The sequence below is a fragment of the Mustelus asterias genome, chromosome 21 (assembly GCF_964213995.1).
Source record: "Mustelus asterias chromosome 21, sMusAst1.hap1.1, whole genome shotgun sequence".
Taxonomy (NCBI): Eukaryota; Metazoa; Chordata; class Chondrichthyes; order Carcharhiniformes; family Triakidae; genus Mustelus; species Mustelus asterias.
The window spans coordinates 30,041,956-30,067,360 of NC_135821.1; the positions used below are offsets into that span (position 1 = coordinate 30,041,956).

The window sequence follows — 25,405 nt, forward strand, 5'->3', positions numbered from 1 at the left end:
ACTATCTGCAACTCCGCCAATCTTAGTCTCATCTGCAAACTTGCTAATCAGACAAGCTACATTTTCTTCCAAGTCATCTATATATACTACAAGCAGCAGAGGTCCCAGCACTGCTCCCTGCGGAATACCACTGGTTACAGACCTCCATTCAGAAAAACACCCTTCCACCGCTACCCTCTGTCTTCCATGGCCAAGCCAGTTCTGAATCCATCTGTGGGGGCCCAGTCACTGCCTGCCATTTGGAAAAAGACCCATTTATTCCTACTCTCTGTTTTCTATCTACAAAACAATTGCCAATCCGTGCAGATACATTATCCCCAATCCCATGCACATTAATTTTTCACACTAACTTCTTACATGGGACTTTGTCAAAAAGTTTCTAAAAATCCAAATATACCACATCCAATACCCTGATCTATTCTCCAGTAATTGGTCAAACATGATTTCTCTTTCATGAATCCATGTTGACTTTGTCCAATCCCGTTGATATTTTTTAAGTGTCCTGTTAGAGTCATAAGGCCTGATTTTGCCATTGCGTTGTGCCCGTTTTGGGCGTGAAAACTTGGCAAAGTTGGGCGTGAGGGGATTAGTGCGATCTGTGTCCACATCTGCGCAGATGCCCACTTTACCACGGCCCGAAAATGGCCGCGACCTGAACTTGCATGCATTTAAATGGAATTATTGGACTGCCTGCCCAATTTTACCAGCATTTCCTCCTTTACCATCACGTTCGCGTGTCCAGATTTGGCACGAAACAGAGCTGCTCGGCAAAGGTTTGTTTCGGGCGCTCCAGCTGCTGAAGAGGTAAGTTCAGAGCTTCCAACGGCGCTCTGACTCAGATTAGTGGTGCGGGGGGGCGGGGGGGGGGGTGCGGGGAGGGGGCGGGGGGAGGAAGGCCAGATCATTCTCTGGCAGGGGGGGAGGGAGGCCAGATCATTCTCCAGTGACGGGGGGTGAGGGAGGAGGGAGGCCAGATCGTTCTCTGGTAGGAAGGGGGGAGGGAGGCCAGATCGTTCTCTGGTAGGAAGGGGGGAGTGAGGCCAGATCATTCTTTGGTGGGGGAGGGGGGGGGGGAGGCAGGCGGGTCAGATGTATCTCTGGTGGGGGAGGGGGAGGAGGCAGGCCCGATCATTCTCTGGTGGGGGGGGATAGAAGGGGGGGGGGCGGGGGGGACCGCTGCCAGTCTGCGGGTGATCGGTGAGGGGGAAAGGGGGCAGAGTGTCGCGATCGATCTGGATAGCGGTGGGGAGGGGGGGTGAGTGGATAAGGGGGACAGTTATGTTGTGGGGGTGGGGCGATGTCTGTGGGGGCCATCGCTCCCCCTTTTTGCTCCAGGGCCGCTTTATCCGCTTTTTGCGGCCGGGAGCGATCTGACACGGGTGCGTTTTTCAAATTATTTTCTCACTGCGTATGCGCGGTTGAAGGCTGCGATCGGAGCTGCAGCGTTTCGGGCGCGATAAGCCCCACCCACAGCGCGATTCAGACCCAATATTTTTTTTTAGGCTGAATGCGTATGGGGGCGCCGGAAAACAGGTTTCCAAGTCGGATCTGAATTGCGCCCAGATTCAGCACTTAGAATGAAAATGGTAAAATCAGGCCCATAGAGTCATCGAGGTTTACAGCACGGAAACAGGCCCTTTGGCCCAACTTGTCCATGCCGCCCTTTTTTTTAAACCCCTAATCTAGTCCATATTGCCCGCGTTTGGCCCATATCCCTCTATAACCATCTTACCCATGTAACTGTCCAAATGCTTTTTAAAAGACAGAATTGTACCTGCCTCTAATACTGCCTCTGGCAGCTTGTTCCAGACACTCACCACCCTCTGTGTGAAAAAATTGCCCCTCTGGACCTTTTGTATCTCTCCCCTCTCAACTTAAACCTATGCCCTCTAGTTTTAGACTCCCCTACCTTTGGGAAAAGATGTTGACTATCTAGCTGATCTATAGCCCTCATTTTTTATAGACCTCTACAAGATCACGCTGTAGGGAAAATAAGTCCCAGTCTATCCAGCCTCTCCTTATAACTCAAACCATCAAGATCTGGGAGCATCCTAGTAAATCTTTTCTGCACTATTTCTAGTTTAATAATATCCTTTCTATAATAGGGTGACCAGAACTGTACACAGTATTCCAAGTGTGGCCTTACCAACGTCTTGTACAACTTCAACAAGACATCCCAACACCTGTATTCAATGTTCTGACCAATGATTGGGAAGCGTTGATATCCAAAAATCTCCACTCACCTGAGGAAGGAGCAGTGCTCCGAAAGCTCCTGATCCCAAATAAACCCTGCTGTCACATCCTTTATAATAGACTTGAGCATTTTCCCTCCAACGGATGTTAGACTCACCAATTTCCCTGTTTTCTCCATCCCTCCTTATTTTAAATAGTGGGGTTACATTCGCCACCCTCCAATCCGCCAGGACTGTTCCAGAATCAACGTGGCAGGCACGGAGACACGTATGATCACGTGACAGACATGGAGGCACGTGTGATTATGCAATGGGCATGGAGACACATGTGACCACACAGCGGGCACAAAGATATGGTTGACTGCAGGGCAGGGTAACTGCCAAAACTTATCATCAGCTGACAGTGCTGCAGTTATGGGGGGTTGGAAGAGAACTTTCCGGTCAAACTGGGAGACCCTGTGTCCCAGGCAAAACTTTCTGCCCAACCCCTTTGCCAGTAACTGAAAACTTGAGAGCACAAAAGTTTTATTCAAATTTAAAATTGACTTGTAAATAATTCCCATTATTCATAGAAACATAGAAACCCTACAGGACAGAAAGAGGCCATTCGGCCCATCGAGTCTGCACCGACCACAATCCCAACCAGGCCCCACCCCTACATATTTTACCCGCTAATCCCTCTAATCTACACATCCCAAGACACTAAGGGGCAATTTTCAGCATAGCCAATCAACCTCACCCGCACATCTTTGGACTGTGGGAGGAAACCGGAGCACCCGGAGGAAACCCACGCAGACACGAGGAGAATGTGCAAACTCCACACAGACAGCGACCCAAGCCGGGAATCGAACCCAGGTCCCTGGAGCTGTGAAGCAGCAGTGCTAACCACTGTGCTACCGTGCCGGGTGATGCGTGGGTGATCATTATTAGTTGAGTTGAGCTTTGTCAGGGAGCTAATAGCTCTGGCTCACCTTGTACTGGCATTGATGCTTACAGCAGAGTTAGGGACAGTTTCTTCACTGTGGAAGAAACAATGTTGTGTTTTTTTTGGTCATGCTTCATTGGTTGTTCATGTTAGTGTCCAATGTCGTACTCACCTCTCTGTGAGACCAGTGAGGAGAATTGAAATGTTGTAAGACCATAAGACATCGGAGCAGAATTAGGCCACTCGGCCCTTCAATTCTGCTCCACCATTCAATCATGGCTGATATTTTTCTCATCTCCATTCTCCTGCCTTTTCCCCATAACCCCTGATCCCCTTATTAATTAAGAACCTATCTATCTCTGTCTTAAAGACACTCAATGACCTGGCCTCCACAGCCTTCTGCGGCAAAGAATTCCACAGATTCACCACTCTCTGGCTGAAGAAATTCCTCCTCATCTCTGTTTTAAAGGATCGTCCCTTTACCCTGAGGTTGTGCCCTCTGGTTCTAGTTTTTCCTGATGTGGAGATGCCGCCGTTGGACTGGGGTGAACACAGTAAGAGTTTTAACAACACCAGGTTAAAGTCCAACAGGTTTATTTGGTAGCAAATACCATTAGTTTTTAAGTTTAGTTTTAGTTTTCTGGTTCTAGTTTTTCCTACCAGTGGAAACATCCTTCCCATTTCCACTCTATCCAGGCCTCGCAGTATCCTGTAAGTTTCAATAGGATCTCCCCTCATTCTTCGAAACTCCGAGTACAGAACCAGAGTCCTCAACCGTTCCTCATATAGAACATAGAACATTACAGCGCAGTACAGGCCCTTCGGCCCTCAATGTTGCGCCGACCTGTGAAACCAATCTAAAGCCCATCTAATTTACACTATTCCAATATCATCCATATGTTTATCCAATGACCCTTTAAATGCCCTTAGTGTTGACGAGTCCACTACTGTTGCAGGCAGGGCATTCCAGACCCTTACTACTCTCCGAGTAAAGAACCTACCTCTGGCATCTGTCCTATGTCTATCACCCCTCAATTTAAAGCTATGTACCCTCGTGCTAGCCATCACCATCTGAGGAAAAAGACTCTCACTGTCCACCCTATCTAATCCTCTGATCATCTTGTATGCCTCTATTAAGTCACCTCTTAACCTTCTTCTCTCTAACGAAAACAGCCTCATGACACTCAGCCTTTCCTCATAAGACCTTCCCACCATACCAGACAACATCCTGGTAAATCTCTTCTGCACCCTTTCCAATGCTTCCACATCCTTCCTATAATGCGGCGACCAGAACTGTACGCAATACTCCAAATGCGGCCGCACCAGAGTTTTGTACAGCTGCAACATGACCTCCTGGCTCCGAAACTCAATCCCTCTACCAATAAAAGCTAACACTCCGTACGCCTTCTTAACAACCCTATCAACCTGGGTGCCAACTTTCAGGGATCTATGCACATGGACACCGAGATCTCTCTGCTCATCCACACTACCAAGTATCTTACCATTAGCCCAGTACTCTGTATTCCTGTTACTCCTTCCAAAGTGAATCACCTCACACTTTTCCACATTAAACTCCATTTGCCACCTCTCAGCCCAGCTCTGCAGCTTATCTATGTCCCTCTGTAACCTGCAACATCCTTCTGCACTGTCCACAATTCCACCGACTTTAGTGTCATCCGCAAATTTACTAACCCTGCCTTCTACGCCCTCATCCAGGTCATTTATAAAAATGACAAACAGCAGTGGCCCCAAAACAGATCCTTGTGGTACACCACTAGTAACTGAACTCCAGGATGAACATTTCCCATCAACCACCACCCTCTGTCTTCTTACAGCTAGCCAATTCCTGATCCAAACCACAAAATCACCCTCAATCCCACGCCTCCGTATTTTCTGCAATAGCTTACCGTGGGGAACCTTATCAAATGCTTTACTAAAATCCATATACACCAAATCAACTGCTTTACCCTCATCCACCTCTTTGGTTACCTTCTCAAAGAACTCAATAAGGTTTGTGAGGCACGACCTACCCTTCACAAAATCGTGTTGACTATCCCTAATCAAATTGTTCCTTTCCAGGTGATTATAAATCCTATCTCTTACAATCCTTTCCAAAACTTTGCCCACAACAGAAGTAAGGCTCACTGGTCTATAATTACCAGGGTTGTCTCTACTCCCCTTCTTGAACAAGGGGACAGCATTTGCTATCCTCCAGTCTTCTGGCACTATTCCTGTCGACAATGACGACATAAAGATCAAAGCCAAAGGCTCTGCAATCTCCTCCCTAGCCTCCCAGAGAATCCTAGGATAAATCCCATCCGGCCCAGGGGACTTATCTATTTTCACACTTTCCAGAATTGCTAACACCTCCTCCTTATGAACCTCAATCCCGTCTAGTCCAATAGCCTGTATCTCAGTATTCTCTTCGACAACATTGTCTTTTTCCTGTGTGAATACTGACGAAAAATATTCATTTAGCGCCTCTCCTATCTCTTCGGACTCCACGCACAACTTCCCACTACTGTGCTTGACTAATCTTACCCTCATCATTCTTTTATTCCTGACATATAGGTATGTCAGGAATACGTCAGCTTTACCTGCCAAAGACTTCTCATGTCCCCTCCTGGCTCTTCTTAGCTCTCTCTTCAAGTCCTTCCTGGCTAACTTGTAACTCTCGAGCGCCCTAACTGAATCTTCATGTCTCATCTGTACATAAGTCTCCTTCTTCCTCTTCACAAGAGATTCAACTTCTTTAGTAAACCACGGTTCCCTCGCTCGACCACTTCCTCCCTGCCTGACAGGTACATACTTATCAAGGACACGCAGTAGCTGTTCCTTGAACAAGCTCCACATTTCAATTGTGCCCATCCCCTGCAGATTTCTTCCCCATCCTATGTATCCTAAATCTCGTCTAATCGCATCATAATTTCCTTTCCCCCAGCTATAACGGGTGGCACAGTAGCACAGTGGTTAGCACTGCTGCTTCACAGCTCCAGGGACCTGGGTTCGATTCCCGGCTTGGGTCACTGTCTGTGTGGAGTTCGCACATTCTCCTCGTGTCTGCATGGGTTTCCTCCGGGTGCTCCGGTTTCCTCCCACAGTCCAAAGATGTGCGGGTTAGGTTGATTGGCCATGCTAAAAATTGCCCTTAGTGTCCTGGGATGCATAGGTTAGAGGGATTAGTGGGTAAATATGTAGGGATATGGGGGTAGGGCCTGGGTGGGATTGTGGTTGGTGCAGACTCGATGGGCCAAATGGCCTCTTTCTGTACTGTAGGGTTTCTATGATTTCTATGATATAACACTTGCCCTGCGGAATATACCTATCCCTTTCCATCGCTAAAGTAAACATAACCGAATTGTGGTCACTATCACCAAAGTGCTCACCTACCTCCAAATCTAACACCTGGTCTGGTTCATTACCCAGTACCAAATCCAATGTGGCCTCGCCTCTTGTTGGTCTATCTACATACTGTGTCAGGAAACCCTCCTGCACACATTGGACAAAAACTGACCCCTCTAAAGTACTCGAACTATAGCGTTTCCAGTCAATATTTGTAAAGTTAAAGTCCCCCATAACAACTACCCTGTTACTTTCGCTCCTATCCAGAATCATCTTTGCAATCCTTTCCTCTACATCTCTGGAACTTTTCGGAGGCCTATAGACAACTCCCAACAGGGTGGCCTCTCCTTTCCTGTTTCTAACCTCAGCCCATACGACCTCAGTAGACGAGTCCTCATCAAACGTCCTTTCTGCCACCGTAATACTGTCCTTGACTAACAATGCCACACCTCCCCCTCTTTTCCCACATTCCCTGATTTTACTGAAACATCTAAACCCCGGAACCTGCAACAACCATTCCTGTCCCTGCTCTATCCATGTCTCCGAGATAGCCACAACATCGAAATTCCAGGTACCAACCCATGCTGCAAGTTCACCCACCTTATTCCGGATGCTTCTGGTGTTGAAGTAGACACACTTCAAACCGCCTTCCTGCCTGCCGGTACACTCCTGCGACCTTGAAACCTTATTCATGACCTCACCACTCACATCCTCCTGTACACTGGAGCAACAATTCAGGTTCCCATCCCCCTGCTGAATTAGTTTAAACCCTCCCGAAGAGCATTGCAAATATCCCCCCCAGAATATTGGTAACCCTCTGGTCCAGGTGAAGACCGTCCCGTTTGTAGAGGTCCCACCTACCCCAGAATGAGCCCCAATTATCCAGCTATCTGAATCCGTCCCTCCTGCACCATTCCTGTAGCCATGTATTCAACTGCTCTCTCTCCCTATTCCTCTCCTCACTAGCACGTGGCACGGTTAACAAACCAGAGGTAACAACTCTATTTGTTCTAGCTCTAAGCTTCCACCCTAACTCCCTGAATTTCTGCCTTACATCCCCATCTCTTTTCCTACCTATGCCATTGGTGCCTATGTGAACCACAACTTGGGGCTGGTCCCCTTCCCCTTTAAGGATCTCGAAAACACGATCGGAGACATCACGGACTCTGGCACCTGGGAGGCAACACACCAGCCGCGAGTCTCTCTCGCTCCCACAGAATCTCCTATCTGTCTCCCTAACTATGGAGTCTTCAATGACTAATGCTCTACTCCTCCCCCCCCTTTCCCTTCTGAGCAACAGGGACAGACTCTGTCCCAGAGACCTGTACCCCATGGCTTACTCCTGGTAAGTCATCCTCCCCAACAGTATCCAAAACGGTATTCTTGTTATACAGAGGAACGGCCACAGGCGATCGTTGCACTGACTGCTTCTTACCCCTTCTAACAGTCACCCAAGTATCCTCATTCCTAGGAGTATGAACCTCCCTGTAGCTTTTATCTATAACTGTCTCTGCCTCCCGAATGATCCCGAGTTCATCCAGTTCCAGCTCCAGATCCCTAACACGGTCTTCAAGGAGCTGGAATTGGGTGCACTTAGAAACATAGAAAAACTACAGCACAAAACAGGCCCTTCGGCCCCACAAGTTGTGCTGAACATATCCCTACCTTTTATGCCTACCTATAACCCACCATCCTATTAAGTCCCATGTACTCATCCAGGAGTCTCTTAAAAGACCCTATTGAGTTTGCCTCCACCACCACTGACAGCAGCCGATTCCACTCGCCCACCACCCTGTGTGTGAAAAACTTCTCCCTAATATTTCCCCTGTCCCTACCCCCCAGCACCTTAAACCTGTGTCCTCTCGTAGCAGCCATTTCCACCCTGGGAGAAAGCCTCTGAGAGTCCACCCGATCTATGCCTCTCAACATCTTATATACCTCTATTAGGTCTGTTCTCATCCTACGTCTCTCCAAGGAGAAAAGACCGAGCTCCCTCAGCCTATCCTCATAAGGCATGCCACTCAATCTAGGCAACATCCTTGTAAATCTCCTCTGCACCCTTTCAATCTTTTCCACATCCTTCCTGTAATGAGGCGACCAGAACTGAGCACAGTACTCCAAGTGGGGTCTGACGAGGGTCTTATATAGCTGCATCATTATCCCCGGAATCCTAAACTCAATCCCTCGATTGATAAAGGCAAGCACACCATACGCCTTCTTAACCACCTCCTCCACCTGCGGGGCCGATTTTAGAGTCCTATGGACCCGGACCCCAAGGTCCTTCTGATCCTCTACAGTACTAAGAGTCTTTCCCTTTATATTGTACTCCTTCATCCCATTTGACCTGCCAAAATGGACCACTATGCATTTATCTGGGTTGAAGTCCATCTGCCACTTCTCTGCCCAGTCTTGCATCCTATCTATGTCCCTCTGTAACTTCTGACATCCCTCCAGACTATCCACAACCCCACCAAGCTTCGTGTCATCGGCAAACTTACCAACCCATCCTTCCACTTCCTCATCCAGGTCATTTATGAAAATGACAAACAGCAAGGGTCCCAGAACAGATCCCTGGGGCACTCACTGGTGACCGACCTCCATTCAGAAAAAGACCCGTCTATACCCACTCTCTGCCCCCTTTGGGCAAGCCAGTTCTGGATCCACTTTCTACAGGTGTACTCAGCTGAGACACTTATGGTGTCCCTCACCTCAAACATCCCACAGGAGGAACATTGCACTGCCTGCACTGACATCCCTGCTAACTTCCCTTAATAAGAAACGAAAGAGAAAAGAAAAAGAAAAGAAAAAGCTCACCTGTTCTCACACCGAGTCTTTTTTTTTCGGTTAGAGGAGAAGCTCTATTATATACGACAAGTTATATAACAAGCTCTTCATTCCAGGGATCATTCTTGTGAATCTCCTCTGGACCCTTTCCAAGGCCAGCACACCCTTCCTTAGATACGGGGCCCAAAACTGCTCACAATACTCCAATGGGGTCTGACCAGAGCCTTACACAGCCTCAGAAGTACATCCCTGCTCTTGTATTCTAGCCCTCTCGACATGAATGCTAACATTGCATTTGCCTCCCTAACTGCCAACTGAACCTGCACGTTAACCTTAAGAGAATCTTGAACAAGGACCCGCAAGTCCCTTTGTGTTTCCCATTTCCTAAGCATTTTCCCATTTAGAGAATAGTCTATGCCTCCATTCCTCCTTCCAAAGTGCATAACCTCACACTTTTCCACATTGTATTCCATCTGCCACTTCTTTGCCCACTCTCCTAACCTGTCCAAATCCTTCTGCGGCCCCCTTGCTTCCTCCATACTACCTGTCTCTCTACATATCTTTGTATCACCTGCAAACTTAGCAACAGTGTCTTCAGTTCCTTCCTCCAAATCGTTAATGTATATTGTGAAAAGTTGTAGATGAAGCCAAGCCTCTGTGAGGACTCTGCAAGATGGATCTACATTCGGACAGTACTGAATTTAGGCCCTCTATTTACTTACCTTGACTGAGCCCAACCCCCCACCCCACGATCCTAACCCTCTGATTGGCCAGCAGCTCTTGGTAGGTGGGAACTCTGCCTGTGGGTCCTGATCTTGGGGATACATTGGCTGGTGGCTTCTCAACTGCCTGATTATCTTGTAATTCAGCAAATTCCAAAGGAAGCAACACGGATCTCTCACTGGCTCTATCTCAGAATTGTTACAGTGCAGAAGGAGGCCGTTTGGCCCATCATGTCTGCACCGACTCTCCAAATCAGCATCATGACTCAGTGCCATTCCCCTGCCTTTTCTCCGTCCCCCTACACATTGTTTCTATTCAAATAATCATCTAATTCCCCCTTGAATGCCTCAACTGAACCTGCCTCCACCACACTCCTAGGCAGAGCATTCCAGACCCCAACCACTCATCGAATCCCTACAGTGTAGAAGGAGGCCATTCAGCCCATCGAACCTGCACCAACAACAATCCCACCCAGTCCTTATCCCCATAACCCCACAGATTTACCCTGCTAATCCCCCTAACCTACACATCTTGGGACACTAAGAGACAATTTAGCATGGCCAATCAACCTAACCCGCACATCTTTGGACTGTGGGAGGAAACCGGAGCACCCGGAGGAAACCCACGCAGACACAGGGAGAACGTGCAAACTCCACACAGACAGTGACCCAAGCCGGGAATCGAACTCGGGTCCGTGGCGTTGTGAGGCAGCAGTGCTAACCACTGTGCTACCGTGCCGCCCCACTCTGCCACTGCGCCGCCCTGTGAGCAAACCATTATGGAGACAGTGGGCTGAATGGCCACTATCTATACTGTAATAATTCCACACAGACAGTGACCTGAGGCCGGAATTGAACCCGGGTCCCTGGCACTGTGAAGGGGCTTGGGGCTCCGAAAGCTTGTGTGGCTTTTGCTACCAAATAAACCTGTTGGACTTTAACCTGGTGTTGTTAAACTTCTTGCTGTGAAGCAGCAGTGATAACCACTGTGCCACCGTGCTGCCCACAACAGATGAAGCCAAGGACTTCACACTCGCCGGGTGAAAAAGTTTTTTTTCCCACATCACATTTGCTTCTTTTGCAAATCATTTTAAATCTGTGCCCCTCTCGTTCTCGATCCTTTTACGAGCGAGAACAGTTTCTCCCGATCGACTCTGTCTCCTCATTTTTTGCCTGCACGAGATTCTGCTCAGACTAACAGCGTCGAGTTGTGATGGGTCACACACATATGGTTGGCTCTTAAATGCCCTCAGGGATGGGAAATAAGTGCTGGCCCACCCAGCGATACCCACATCCCGTGAATGAATGAAAACAAATACATGTGCAGAGCATCAGAATTCTCCTCTTGTCAAACGCGCCAGTCTGTTTCCGGCAGTGATCTACAGTTCTCAAACTGATATTCCAGTCTGTATTCCTGGGGGCGCCCGGACATTTGATCTGGGATGATTCTCATCTCCTTAACCTCAACTCCCTCATGGCTGTCTTCATCAATGGATTGTTAAAAGCCCTGCACTGAGTTGACCCTGACTGTGTGTGCGTGTGTGTGTGTGTGTGTGTGGGGATCGAGTGTCCCAGCTACATACCAGTTATCGTTGTTGATTTGATCTCCGAATCCTGGCGTGTCGATAACTGTCAGCTTCATCTTCACCCCCTTCTCCTCAATAACTGTACAAAAAAAATTCAATCAGTGTCCAACTGGAAATCAGCTCCCCATAGAAACACCAAAAATAGGAGCAGGAGGAGGCCATTCGGCCCTTCGAGCCTGCTCCGCCATTCATTACGATCGTGGCTGATCGTCCAACTCAACAGCCTGATCCCGTCTTTCCCTCTTGATTCCCTTCACCCCAAGTGCTATATTTGTGGTGAACCACTGTTAAGCTTATTGCCTGTGTGTGTGTGTGTGACATGCCTGGACACGCCCCTGCCGGCCCTGCCTGAGACTCCTCCCCCCCCTGGTCCAGGTATAAAGGTGACTGCTCCCAACCCCCCTGCCTCAGTCACCGGACCAGTTCATCAGCATGGGTGTGCTCCAAGTCTTTTGCGAATAAAAGCCTATTTGTTCTTGCATACAAACTAGTCTTTGCTTGATTGATAGTGCATCAGAATCTAACTGCTTCGTGAAAACATTCAATGCTTTGGCCTCAACTACTTTCTGTGGGAGTGAATTCCACAGAATCACCACCCTCTGGGTGAAGAAATTTCTCCCCACCTCCGTCCTAAATGGTCTACCCCATATCCTCAGACTGTGACCCCTGGTTCTGGGCTCCCCCACCATCGGGAACATCCTCCCTGCATCTACCCTGACCAATCCTGTTAGAATTTTATAAGTCTCTGTGAGATCCTCCCCTCAATGGGATGTGGAATTGATGAATAAGGAGCTAAGGATTACACAGTTAGGGAGAAGTGTGCCCATGCCAGAGGCAGCAGGAGTGTCAATTCACCATCATTGTGACACTCTATTTCCATTGAAGTGCAGGAAGCTAAGAGCAGATTCGATGAAGGGTTTAAAAATCACCTCAGCAGATCCTAGCTCCGAATTCAGCACAATCTATCTTCAGGTTATTTGACATCAGCTGCCATGGCAACAAAATAAATGATGCACCATTTGCCATCTGAAGCCAATGATTGGCCATGCACTGAACCAGGTTAACACTGCAGAGTGCCCTGTAAATACACAACGTGGAGTGTGTTACATACAGGATAACACAGGCTGGAGTGTGTTACATACAGGATAACACAGGCTGGAGTGTGTTACATACAGGATAACACAGGATGGAGTGTGGTACATACAGGATAACACAGGCTGGAGTGTGTTACATACAGGATAACACAGGCTGGAGTGTGTTACATACAGGATAACACAGGCTGGAGTGTGTTACATAAAGGATAACACAGGCTGGAGTGTGTTACATACAGGATAACACAGGCTGGAGTGTGTTACATACAGGATAACACAGGATGGGGTGTGTTACATACAGGATAACACAGGCTGGAGTGTGTTACATACAGGATAACACAGGCTGGAGTGTGTTACATACAGGATAACACAGGCTGGAGTGTGTTACATAAAGGATAACACAGGCTGGAGTGTGTTACATACAGGATAACACAGGATGGAGTGTGTTACATACAGGATAACACAGGATGGGGTGTGTTACATAAAGGATAACACAGGCTGGAGTGTGTTACATACAGGATAACACAGGATGGAGTGTGTTACATACAGGATAACACAGCATGGAATGTGTTACATACAGGATAACACGGGCTGGAGTGTGTTACATACAGGATAACACAGGATGGAGTGTGTTACATACAGGATAACACAGGATGGAGTGTGTTACATACACGATAGAATGTGTTACATACAGGATAACACAGGCTGGAGTGAGTTACATACAGGATAACACAGGATGGAGTGTGTTACATACAGGATAACACAGGCTGGAGTGTGTTACATACAGGATAACACAGGCTGGAGTGTGTTACATACAGGATAACACAGCATGGAATGTGTTACATACAGGATAACACAGGCTGGAGTGTGTTACATACACGATAGAATGTGTTACATACAGGATAACACAGGCTGGAGTGAGTTACATACAGGATAACACAGGATGGAGTGTGTTATATACAGGATAACACAGGCTGGAGTGTGTTACATACAGGATAACACAGGCTGGCGTGTGTTACATACAGGATAACACAGGCTGGCGTGTGTTACATACAGGATAACACAGGCTGGCGTGTGTTACATACAGGATAACACAGGCTGGAGTGTGTTACATATAGGATAACACAGGCTGGAGTGTGTTACATACAGGATAACACAGGATGGAATGTGTTACATACAGGATAACACAGGCTGGAGTGTGTTACATACAGGATAACACAGGATGGAATGTGTTACATACAGGATAACACAGGCTGGAGTGTGTTACATACAGGATAACACAGGCTGGAGTGTGTTACGCACAGGATAACACAGGCTGGAGTGTGTTACGTACAGGATAACACAGACTTTTGCGTGGTACGTACAAGATAACAGAGCGTGTAGTGTGTTGTTTGGATCCTGCTTGAGAAAGCAAAAGCCATGGGGTTTTCAGCGAAATACAGGGTGAAACGTGGTGTTTCAGCCTGGCTGTACTTTACTGAAGTGTGTCAGGCTGTGTATCGAAGGGCACTGGAAGGTGAAATCCTGGATTATTCAGTAAAAGCAAAGGACAAAACAGGTTGGGTGCATTGTCCCGAACAGGCGCCGGAGTGTGGCGACTCGGGGATTTTCACAGTAACTTCATTGCAGTGTTAATGTAAGCCTACTTGTGACACTAATAAATAAACTTTACTTTAAAACACTGAACTGTCCACATTGACCAAACCCAGAGGCATGCTGGGAAGCTTATTATTACTACAGACTGTTGAGGGGAAACATGCGGATTTCTCCAGTTCCATTACCAAAGCAGCTGCCTTCTCAAGCTGCGAGAGGTTAGAAATGCCAGCAAGCTCATTTGCCGCTCTGAACACGGCATAAAAACGATGATTTTACAGTGATTTCAGAACAAGATGTGTTTCGCAAATTCGAGGAAGGATTTAGTCCTCACTGTCCCAGAAAGAGGGCGTTGTCACTCTTGCTTCAGAGGAGCTACATCTTCAAGAGGCGTGAGCTAATGATAATCATTAAAAACCATGTCAATCCTGACTGATTTTTGCTCTTGTGCTTGGTAAATTGAATCAAAGATTCATAGAATCATAGAATCCCTACAGCGCAGAAGGAGGCCATTTGGCCCATCGAGTCTGCACCGACCACAATCCCCCCAGGCCCTATCACCATTACCCCAGGCATTTACCCTTGCCAGTCCCCCTGACACTAAAGGACAATTTAGCATGGCCAATCCACCTAACCCACACATCTTTGGACCATGGGAGGAAACCGGAGCACCCGGAGGAAACCCACGCAGATACGGGGAGAACGTGCAAACTCCACACAGACAGTGACCCGAGCCGGGAATCGAACCTGGGTCTCTGGCGCTGTGAGGCAGCGGTGCTAACCACTGTGCTACCGTGCCGCCCAAACAATAGGAGCAGGAGGAGGACATTCGGCCCTTAGAGCCTGCTTCCCCATTCACTATGATCACGGCTGATCATCCAACTCAATAGAAAGAGTGCAAGGAAGATTTACAAGGATGTTGCCAGGACTAGTGGGACCGGAGTTATAGGAAGTGATTGGCCAGGCCAGGCCTTTATTCCCGGGAACGTCGGAGAAAAGAGAACTCGGCAGTTTGTAAATGGCCTCACCGTGACCAACTGTGCGAATCTCCACCGTTTTCGGAACCTTGTCTTCTCGGTTTCTTCCGCAAGATTTCCGACTCACTTGGGATTTAAACAAGGTATTAACCAGTGTAGACTTGCCCAATCCGCTCTGACCTGGAAACAGAGGCGAGGAGATCAGTATTTTATAATGAAACCAAACAGCGAATTGGAAATCAGTTTATAATTCTGCAGGGTATGGGGGGAAGGCGGGGTCAGGCTAGTGGAGTTATAGAGCAATCCAGCACGGAAACAGGCCCTTCAGCCCAACTGGTCCATGGCGACCATGGTGCCCTCCCAGCTAGTCCCAATGGCCCGCGTTTGGCCCATATCCCTCTAATCCTTCCCCATCCGTGTACTTATCCAAATGCTTTTCAAATGTTGCTATTGAACCCGCCTCAACCGCTTTCTCTGGCAGCTCATTCCATACACACACCACCCTCTGCGTGAAGAAGTCATCCCTCAGGTCCGTTCTAAAACTTTCTATTCTGCAATAAGTCCCTTCACCAAAATTCCTTTATTTACAAGATCCAGCAACACTATACGGAGCGCCCTCAGTGTACAGAGTGCCTCAGTGTACAGAGCGCCCTCAGTGTACAGAGCGCTCTCAGTATGCAGAGCGCTCTCAGTATGCAGAGCGCTCTCAGTATGCAGAGCGCTCTCAGTATGCAGAGCGCTCTCAGTATGCAGAGCGCTCTCAGTGTGCAGAGCGCTCTCAGTGTGCAGAGCGCTCTCAGTGTGCAGAGCGCTCTCAGTGTACAGAGCGCTCTCAGTGTACAGAGCGCTCTCAGTGTACAGAGCGCTCTCAGTGTACAGAGCGCTCTCAGTGTACAGAGCGCTCTCAGTGTACAGAGCGCTCTCAGTGTACAGAGCGCTCTCAGTTTACAGAGCGCTCTCAGTGTACAGAGCGCTCTCAGTGTACAGAGCGCTCTCAGTGTACAGAGCGCTCTCAGTGTACAGAGTGCATTCACTGTACAGAGCGCTCTCAGTATACAGAGCGCTCTCAGCATACAGAGCGCTCTCAGCATACAGAGCGCTCTCAGCATACAGAGCGCTCTCAGCATACAAAGAACAAAGAACAGTACAGCACAGGAAACAGGCCCTTCGGCCCTCCAAGCCTGTGCCGCTCCTTGGTCCAACTAGACCAATCGTTTGTATCCCTCCATTCCCAGACTGCTCATAGAACATAGAACAGTACAGCACAGAACAGGCCCTTCGGCCCACGATGTTGTGCCGAGCTTTATCTGAAACCAAGATCAACCTATCCCACTCCCTATCATCCTGGTGTGCTCCATGTGCCTATCCAATAACCGCTTAAATGTTCCTAAAGTGTCTGACTCCACTATCACTGCAGGCAGTCCATTCCACACCCCAACCACTCTCTGCGTAAAGAACCTAACTCTGATATCCTTCCTCTATCTCCCACCATGAACCCTATAGTTATGCCCCCTTGTAATAGCTCCATCCACCCGAGGAAATAGTCTTTGAACGTTCACTCTATCTATCCCCTTCATCATTTTATAAACCTCTATTAAGTCTCCCCTCAGCCTCCTCTGCTCCAGAGAGAACAGCCCTAGCTCCCTCAACCTTTCCTCATAAGACCTACCCTCCAAACCAGGCAGCATCCTGGTAAATCTCCTCTGCACTCTTTCCAGAGCTTCCACATCCTTCTTATAGTGAGGTGACCAGAACACAATATTCCAAATGTGGTCTCACCAAGGTCCTGTACAGTTGCAGCATAACCCCGCGGCTCTTAAACTCCAACCCCCTGTTAATAAAAGCTAACACATTATAGGCCTTCTTCACAGCTCTATCCACTTGAGTGGCAACCTATAGAGATCTGTGGATATGGACCCCAAGATCTCTCTGTTCCTCCACAGTCTTCAGAACCCTATCTTTGACCCTGTAATCCACATTTAAATTAGTCCTACCAAAATGAATCACCTCACATTTATCAGGGTTAAACTCCATTTGCCATTTTTCAGCTCAGCTTGTCATGTGACTATCCAGGTAAGTCTTAAACGATGTCAGCGTGCCTGCCTCCACCACCCTACTTGGCAGCACATTCCAGGCCCCCACCACCCTCTGTGTAAAAAACATCCCTCTAATATCTGAGTTATACTTTGCCCCTCTCACCTTGAGCCCGTGACCCCTCGTGAACGTCACTTCTGATCTGGGAAAAAGCTTCCCACCGTTCACCCTATCTATACCCTTCATAATCTTGTACATCTCTATTAGATCTCCCCTCATTCTCCGTCTTTCCAGGGAGAACAACCCCAGTTTACCCAATCTCTCCTCATAGCTAAGACCCTCCATACCAGGCAACATCCTGGTAAACCTTCTCTGCACTCTCTCTAACGCCTCCACGTCCTTCTGGTAGTGCGGCGACCAGAACTGGATGCAGTACTCCAAATGTGGCCTAACCAGCGTTCTATACAGCTGCATCATCAGACTCCAGCTTTTATACTCTATACCCCGTCCTATAAAGGCAAGCATACCATATGCCTTCTTCACCACCTTCTCCACCTGTGTTGCCACCTTCAAGGATTTGTGGACTTGCACACCTCGGTCCCTCTGTGTTTCTATACTCCTGATGACTCTGCCATTTATTGTATAACTCCTCCCTACATTATTTCTTCCAAAATGCATCACTTCGCATTTATCCGGATTAAACTCCATCTGCCACCTCTCCAGCCCAATTTTCCAGCCTATCTATATCCTGCTGTATTGCCCGACAATGCTCTTCGCTATCCGCAAGTCCAGCCATCTTCGTGTCATCCACAAACTTGCTGATAACACCAGTTACACCTTCTTCCAAATCATTTATATATATCACAAATAGCAGAGGTCCCAGTACAGAGCCCTGCGGAACACCACTGGTCACAGACCTCCAGCCGGAAAAAGACCCTTCGACCACTACCCTCTGTCTCCTATGGCCAGAGGGTACAGAGCGCTCTCAGTATACGGAGCGCTCTCAGTATACGGAGCGCTCTCAGTATGCAGAGCGCTCTCAGCATGCAGAGCGCTCTCAGTATACACAGCGCTCTCAGTATACAGAGTGCCTTCACTATACAGAGTGCTCTCAGTATACAGAGCGCTCTCAGTATACAGAGTGCCTTCACTATACAGAGTGCTCTCAGTATACACAGCGCTCTCAGTATACAGAGAGCTCTCAGTATACACAGCGCTCTCAGTATACAGAGCGCTCTCAGTATACAGAGCGCTCTCAGTATACAGAGTGCCTTCACTATACAGAGTGCTCTCAGTATACACAGCGCTCTCAGTATACAGAGTGCCTTCACTATACAGAGTGCTCTCAGTATACAGAGCGCTCTCAGTTTACAGAATGCTCTCAGTATACACAGCGCTCTCAGTATACAGAGCGCTCTCAGTATATGGAGCGCTCTCAGTTTACAGAATGCTCTCAGTATACACAGCGCTCTCAGTATACGGAGCGCTCTCAGTATACGGAGCGCTCTCAGTATACGGAGCGCTCTCAGTATACAGAGCGCTCTCAGTGTACACAGCGCTCTCAGTATACGGAGCGCTCTCAGTGTACACAGCGCTCTCAGTATACGGAGCGCTCTCAGTATACGGAGCGCTCTCAGTATACGGAGCGCTCTCAGTATACAGAGCGCTCTCAGTATACAGAGCGCTCTCAGTATACGGAGCGCTCTCAGTATACGGAGCGCTCTCAGTATACGGAGCGCTCTCAGTGTACACAGCGCTCTCAGTGTACACAGCGCTCTCAGTATACGGAGTGCTCTCACTATACAGAGCGCTCTCAGTATACGGAGTGCTCTCACTATACGGAGCGCTCTCAGTATACGGAGCGCTCTCAGTATACGGAGCGCTCTCAGTGTACACAGCGCTCTCAGTATACGGAGCGCTCTCAGTATACGGAGCGCTCTCAGTATACAGAGTGCCTTCACTATACAGAGCGCTCTCAGTATACACAGCGCTCTCAGTATACACAGCGCTCTCAGTATACAGAGTGCCTTCACTATACAGAGTGCTCTCAGTATACAGAGCGCTCTCAGTATACAGAGCGCTCTCAGTATACAGAATGCTCTCAGTATACACAGCGCTCTCAGTATACACAGCGCTCTCAGTATACAGAGCACTCTCAGTATACAGAGCGCTCTCAGTGTACACAGCGCTCTCAGTATACGGAGCGCTCTCAGTGTACACAGCGCTCTCAGTATACACAGCGCTCTCAGTATACGGAGCGCTCTCAGTATACGGAGCGCTCTCAGTGTACACAGCGCTCTCAGTATACGGAGTGCTCTCACTATACAGAGCGCTCTCAGTATACGGAGTGCTCTCACTATACAGAGCGCTCTCAGTATACGGAGCGCTCTCAGTGTACACAGCGCTCTCAGTATACGGAGCGCTCTCAGTATACGGAGCGCTCTCAGTATACGGAGCGCTCTCAGTATACGGAGCGCTCTCAGTAAACGGAGCGCTCTCAGTAAACGGAGTGCCTTCACTATACAGAGCGCTCTCAGTATACACAGCGCTCTCAGTATACGGAGCGCTCTCAGTATACAGAATGCCTTCACTATCCAGAGCGCTCTCAGTATACAGAATGCTCTCAGTATACAGAGCGCTCTCAGTATACAGAGCGCTCTCAGTATACAGAGTGCCTTCACTATACAGAGCGCTCTCAGTATACAGAGCGCTCTCAGCATACAGAGCGCTCTCAGCATACAGAGCGCTCTCAGCATACGGAGCGCTCTCAGCATACGGAGCGCTCTCAGTATACAGAGCGCTCTCAGTATACAGAGCGCTCTCAGCATACAGAGCGCTCTCAGCATACACAGCGCTCTCAGTATACAAAGCGCTCTCAGTATACAGAGCGCTCTCAGTATACAGAGTGCTCTCAGCATACAGAGCGCTCTCAGTATACACAGCGCTATCAGTATACAGAGTGCTCTCAGTATACAGAGTGCCTTCACTATACAGAGTGCTCTCAGTATACACAGCGCTCTCAGTATACACAGCGCTCTCAGTATACAGAGAGCTCTCAGTATACACAGCGCTCTCAGTATACAGAGCGCTCTCAGTATACAGAGCACTCTCAGTATACAGAGTGCCTTCACTATACAGAGTGCTCTCAGTATACACAGCGCTCTCAGTATACAGAGTGCCTTCACTATACAGAGTGCTCTCAGTATACAGAATGCTCTCAGTATACACAGCGCTCTCAGTATACAGAGTGCTCTCAGTATACACAGCGCTCTCAGTGTACACAGCGCTCTCAGTATACGGAGCGCTCTCAGTGTACACAGCGCTCTCAGTATACGGAGCGCTCTCAGTGTACACAGCGCTCTCAGTGTACACAGCGCTCTCAGTATACGGAGCGCTCTCAGTATACGGAGCGCTCTCAGTATACGGAGCGCTCTCAGTGTACGGAGCGCTCTCAGTGTACGGAGCGCTCTCAGTGTACGGAGCGCTCTCAGTGTACACAGCGCTCTCAGTGTACACAGCGCTCTCAGTGTACACAGCGCTCTCAGTGTACACAGCGCTCTCAGTATACGGAGCGCTCTCAGTATACGGAGCGCTCTCAATATACGGAGCGCTCTCAGTATACAGAGTGCCTTCACTATACAGAGCGCTCTCAGCATACACAGCGCTCTCAGTATACGGAGCGCTCTCAGTATACAGAATGCCTTCACTATACAGAGCGCTCTCAGTATACAGAATGCTCTCAGTATACACAGCGCTCTCAATATACGGAGCGCACTCAGTATACAGAGTGCCTTCACTATACAGAGCGCTCTCAGTATACAGAGCGCTCTCAGTATACAGAGCACTCTCAGCATACGGAGCGCTCTCAGCATACGGAGCGCTCTCAGCATACAGAGCGCTCTCAGCATACAGAGCGCTCTCAGTATACACAGCGCTCTCAGTATACAGAGCGCTCTCAGTATATAGAGCGCTCTCAGTATACAGAGCGCTCTCAGCATACAGAGCGCTCTCAGTATACACAGCGCTCTCAGTATACAGAGCGCTCTCAGTATACAGAGTGCCTTCACTATACAGAGTGCTCTCAGTATACAGAGCGCTCTCAGTATACAGAGCGCTCTCAGCATACAGTGCGCTCTCAGTATACACAGCGCTCTCAGTATACACAGCGCTCTCAGTATACAGAGCGCTCTCAGTATACAGAGCGCTCTCATTATACAGAGTGCCTTCACTATACAGAGCGCTCTCAGTATACAGAATGCTCTCAGTATACAGAGCGCTCTCAGTATACAGAGTGCCTTCACTATACAGAGTGCTCTCAGTATACAGAGTGCCTTCACTATACAGAGTGCTCTCAGTATACAGAGTGTATTCACTATACAGAGCGCTCTCAGTATACAGAGCGCTCTCAGTATACAGAGCGCTCTCAGTATACAGAGCGCTCTCAGTATACACAGCGCTCTCAGTATACACAGCGCTCTCAGTATGCAGTCAACATCCACAGTGCCAGAGGAACTGACACTCTTGTTTAAGATGTGGAGATGCCTGCATTGGACTGGGGTAAACACAGTGGAATTCCTACTCACCTGAAGAAGGGGCTTGGAGCTCCGAAAGCTTGTGTGGCTTTTGCTACCAAATAAACCTGTTGGACTTTAACCTGGTGTTGTTAAACTTCTTACTCTTGTTTAAGTACAGAGCATGGGGCTACTGATTGGACCATCAATTTGACCCTTCAAGCAGACCAACCTCAATAGCCTGATTAAAATCGTTACACCCTCTCACCTTAAACCAATGCCCTCGAGTTTTCAATTCCCCTACCCTGGGAAAAAGATTCTGTGCGAACATCCTATCTCTGCCCCTCATGTGTCCCCTCGTAACTGTGAGGTCATCCATTTTGGTAGGAATAACAGCAAAATGGACTATTATTTAAATGGTAAAAAATTGCAGCATGCTGCTGTGCAGAGGGACCTGGGTGTCCTTGTCCAGGAATCTCAAGGAGTTGGTTTGCAGGTGCAGCAGGTAATTAAGGCAAATGGAATTTTGTTCTTCATTGCGAGAGGGATGGAGTTTAAAAACAGTGAGGTTATGTTGCAGCTGTATAAGGTGCTGGTGAGGCCACACCTGGAGTACTGTGTACAGTTTTGGTCTCCTTACTTGAGAAAGAATATACTGGCACTGGAGCAGGTGCAGAGGAGATTCACTAGGTTGATTCCGGAGTTGAGAGGGTTGGCTTATGAGGAGAGACTAAGTAGACTGGGGCTATACTCATTGGAATTCAGAAGAATGAGGGGAGATCTTATAGAAACATATAAGATTATGAAGGGAATAGATAAGATAGAAGCAGGGAAGTTGTTTCAACTGGCGGGTGAAACTAGAACTAGAATATGGCCTCAAAACAAGGGGGACCAGATTTAGGACTGAGTTGAGGAAGAACTTCTTCACACAAAGGGTTGTGAATCTGTGGAATTCCCTGCCCAATGAAGCAGTTGAGGCTACCTCATTGAATGTTTTTAAGGCAAGGATAGATAAAATTTTGAACAGTAAAGGAATTAAGGGTTATGGTGAGTGAGTAGGTAAGTGGAGCTGAGTCCACAAAAAGATCAGCCATGATCTTATTGAATGGCGGAGCAGGCTCGAGGGGCCAGATGGCCTACTCCTGCTCCCAGTTCTTATGTTCTTATGTAACTGACCCTTCAACTAAGGGGAACAGCTGCTCCCTATCCACCCTGTCCATGCCCCTCATAATCTTAAACACCTCAATCAGGGCACCCCTCAGTCTTCTCTGCTCCAGAGAAACAACCCAGTCTCTCTTCATAACTTAAATAACAATAATCTCAACCTAATAATCGCAACAATAATCTCTTCCTCAATGTCAACAAAACAAAGGAGAAAATGCCCCTGTCTACATCAAAGGGGACGAAGTAGAAAGGGTCGAGAGCTTCAAGTTTTTACCAACACCAACAATGTCCTGGTCCCCCCAATGCCGACACTATAGTTAAGAAAGCCCCACCAACGCCTCTACTTTCTCAGAAGACTACGGAAATTTGGTATGTCAGCTACGACTCTCATCAACTTTTACAGGTGCACCGTAGAAAGCATTCTTTCTGGGTGTATCACAGCTTGGTATGGCTCCTGCTCTGCCCAAGACCGCAAGGAACTGCACAAGGTCATGAATCTAGCCCAATCCATCACGCAAACCAGCCTCCCATCCATTGACTCTGTCAACACTTCCCGCTGCCTCGGAAAAGCAGCCAGCATAATTAAGGACCCCACGCACCCCGGACATTCTCTCTTCTACCTTCTTAGGCTCTTAGGCTCTGGGGGCATAGGTTTAAGGTGCGAGGGGCAAGTTTTAAAAGAGATGTACGAGGCAGATTTTGTACACAGAGAGTGGTGGGTGCCTGGAATTCATTGCCGGGGAGGTAGTGTAAGCGGATACGGCAGTGACTTTTAAGGGGCATCTTGACAAATACATGAATGAGATGGGAATAGAGGGATATGGTCCCCGGAAGTGTAGGGGGTTTTAGTTCAGTCGGGCAGCATGGTCGGTGCAGGCTTGGAGGGCCGAACGGCCTGTTCCTGTGCTGTAATTTTCTTTATTCTTTGTTCTTTGTTCTTCCGTCGGGAAAAAGATACAAAAGTCTGAAGTCATGCACCAACCAACTCAAGAACAGCTTCTTCCCTGCTGCCATCAGACTTTTGAACGGACCTACCTTGCATTAAGTTGATCTTTCTCTACACCCTAGCTATGACTGTAACATTACATTCTGCACTCTCTCCTTTCCTTCTCTATGAAGGGTATGCTTTGCCTGTATAGCACGCAGGAAACAATACTTTTCACTGTATGTTAATACATGTGACAATAATAAATCAAATCAAATCAAATCAAATAAATGCTCCGTCCCAGGCAGCATCCTGGTGAATCTCCTCTGCACCCCCTCCAGTGCGATCACATCCTTCCTATAATGTGGCGACCAGAACCGCACACAGTGCTCCAGCTGTGGCCTCACCAAAGTTCTATACAACTCCATCATGACCTCTCTGCTTTGTGATCTATACCTCGATTGATAAAGGCGAGTGTGCCATATGCCTTTTTCACCACCCTATCAACCTGCCTTTCTGCCTTCAGAGATCTGAAGAGATAATGAATGGGGGAGCAGGCTCGAGGGGCTGAATGTCTTCCGCCTGCTCCTATGTTTCCAGTCCCAGGAAGGGGTGGTTGTACATTTTGATTGGAGGTTTAAGGATTCAGCCACTCTTTGGAATACAAGAGCCTAAAAGGGTCAAGTCACCCTGGAGTACTTAGGAGTGTCACAAATCATTACAGATGGTGACAAGGGCACACAACGCGGTGAAGTTCATTCAAAGAATTCAAATTGAAAAGCAGAGAGGTTCGACTGATTTCAACAGTCACAAAGTCTCTGAGACCATTCAAATATGTTGGATGGATTCCAATTCCAGGATTTCCAATCCAGGTGCTATGTCAGTGTAGGATAAGGCTGTGGGTATGAACTTTTTTTTAAAATTAGGGTGGCACAGTGGCACAGTGGTTAGCGCTGCTGCCTCACAGCGTCAGGGACCTGGGTTCGATTCCCGGCTTCGGTCACTGCCTGTGTGGAGTTTGCACATTCTCCCCGTGTCTGCGTGGGTTTCCTCCGGGTGTTCTGGTTTCCTCCCACAGTCCAAAGACGTGCTGGTTAGGTGGATTGGCCGTGCTAAATTCTCCCTCAGTGTACCTGAACAGGTGTCAGAGTGTGGTGACTATGCCAATTTTTATACTCAGTGTCCCGACCGATGAAGGCAAGCATGCCGTATGTCTTCTTGACAACCTTATCCACCTGCGTTGCCACTTTCAGTGATCGGTGGACATGTACGCCCAGATCCCTCTGCCTGTCAATATTCCTAAGGGTTCGACCATTTACTGTATAATTCCTACATGCATTGGACCTTCCAAAATGCATTATCTCACACTTGTCCGGATTAAACTCCATCTGCCATTTCTCTGCCCAAGTCTCCAACCGGTCTATATCTTGCTGTATCCTCTGACAATCCTCTTCACTATCCGCAACTCCACCAATTTTTGTGTCGTCTGCGAACTTACCAATCAGACCAGCTGCATTTTCCTCCAAATCATTTATATATACTGCGAACTACAAAGGTCC

The 25,405-nt window shown here is 48.2% G+C and overlaps 1 protein-coding gene across 3 annotated transcripts in view; it reads right to left on the bottom strand.

The window, feature by feature from the left end:
* The window catches only part of septin3 (septin 3), a 102,229-nt gene that overhangs the window by 24,802 nt on the left and 52,022 nt on the right, over nucleotides 1-25,405 (bottom strand). For all 3 annotated transcript variants that reach the window (XM_078237681.1, XM_078237679.1, XM_078237680.1), the window contains exons 3-4: nucleotides 15,264-15,392; nucleotides 11,549-11,630 (exon numbers count right to left, since the gene is read on the bottom strand). In XM_078237681.1, the coding sequence (XP_078093807.1) occupies nucleotides 11,549-11,630; nucleotides 15,264-15,392 (211 nt within the window). The remainder of the gene's footprint in view (nucleotides 1-11,548; nucleotides 11,631-15,263; nucleotides 15,393-25,405) is intronic.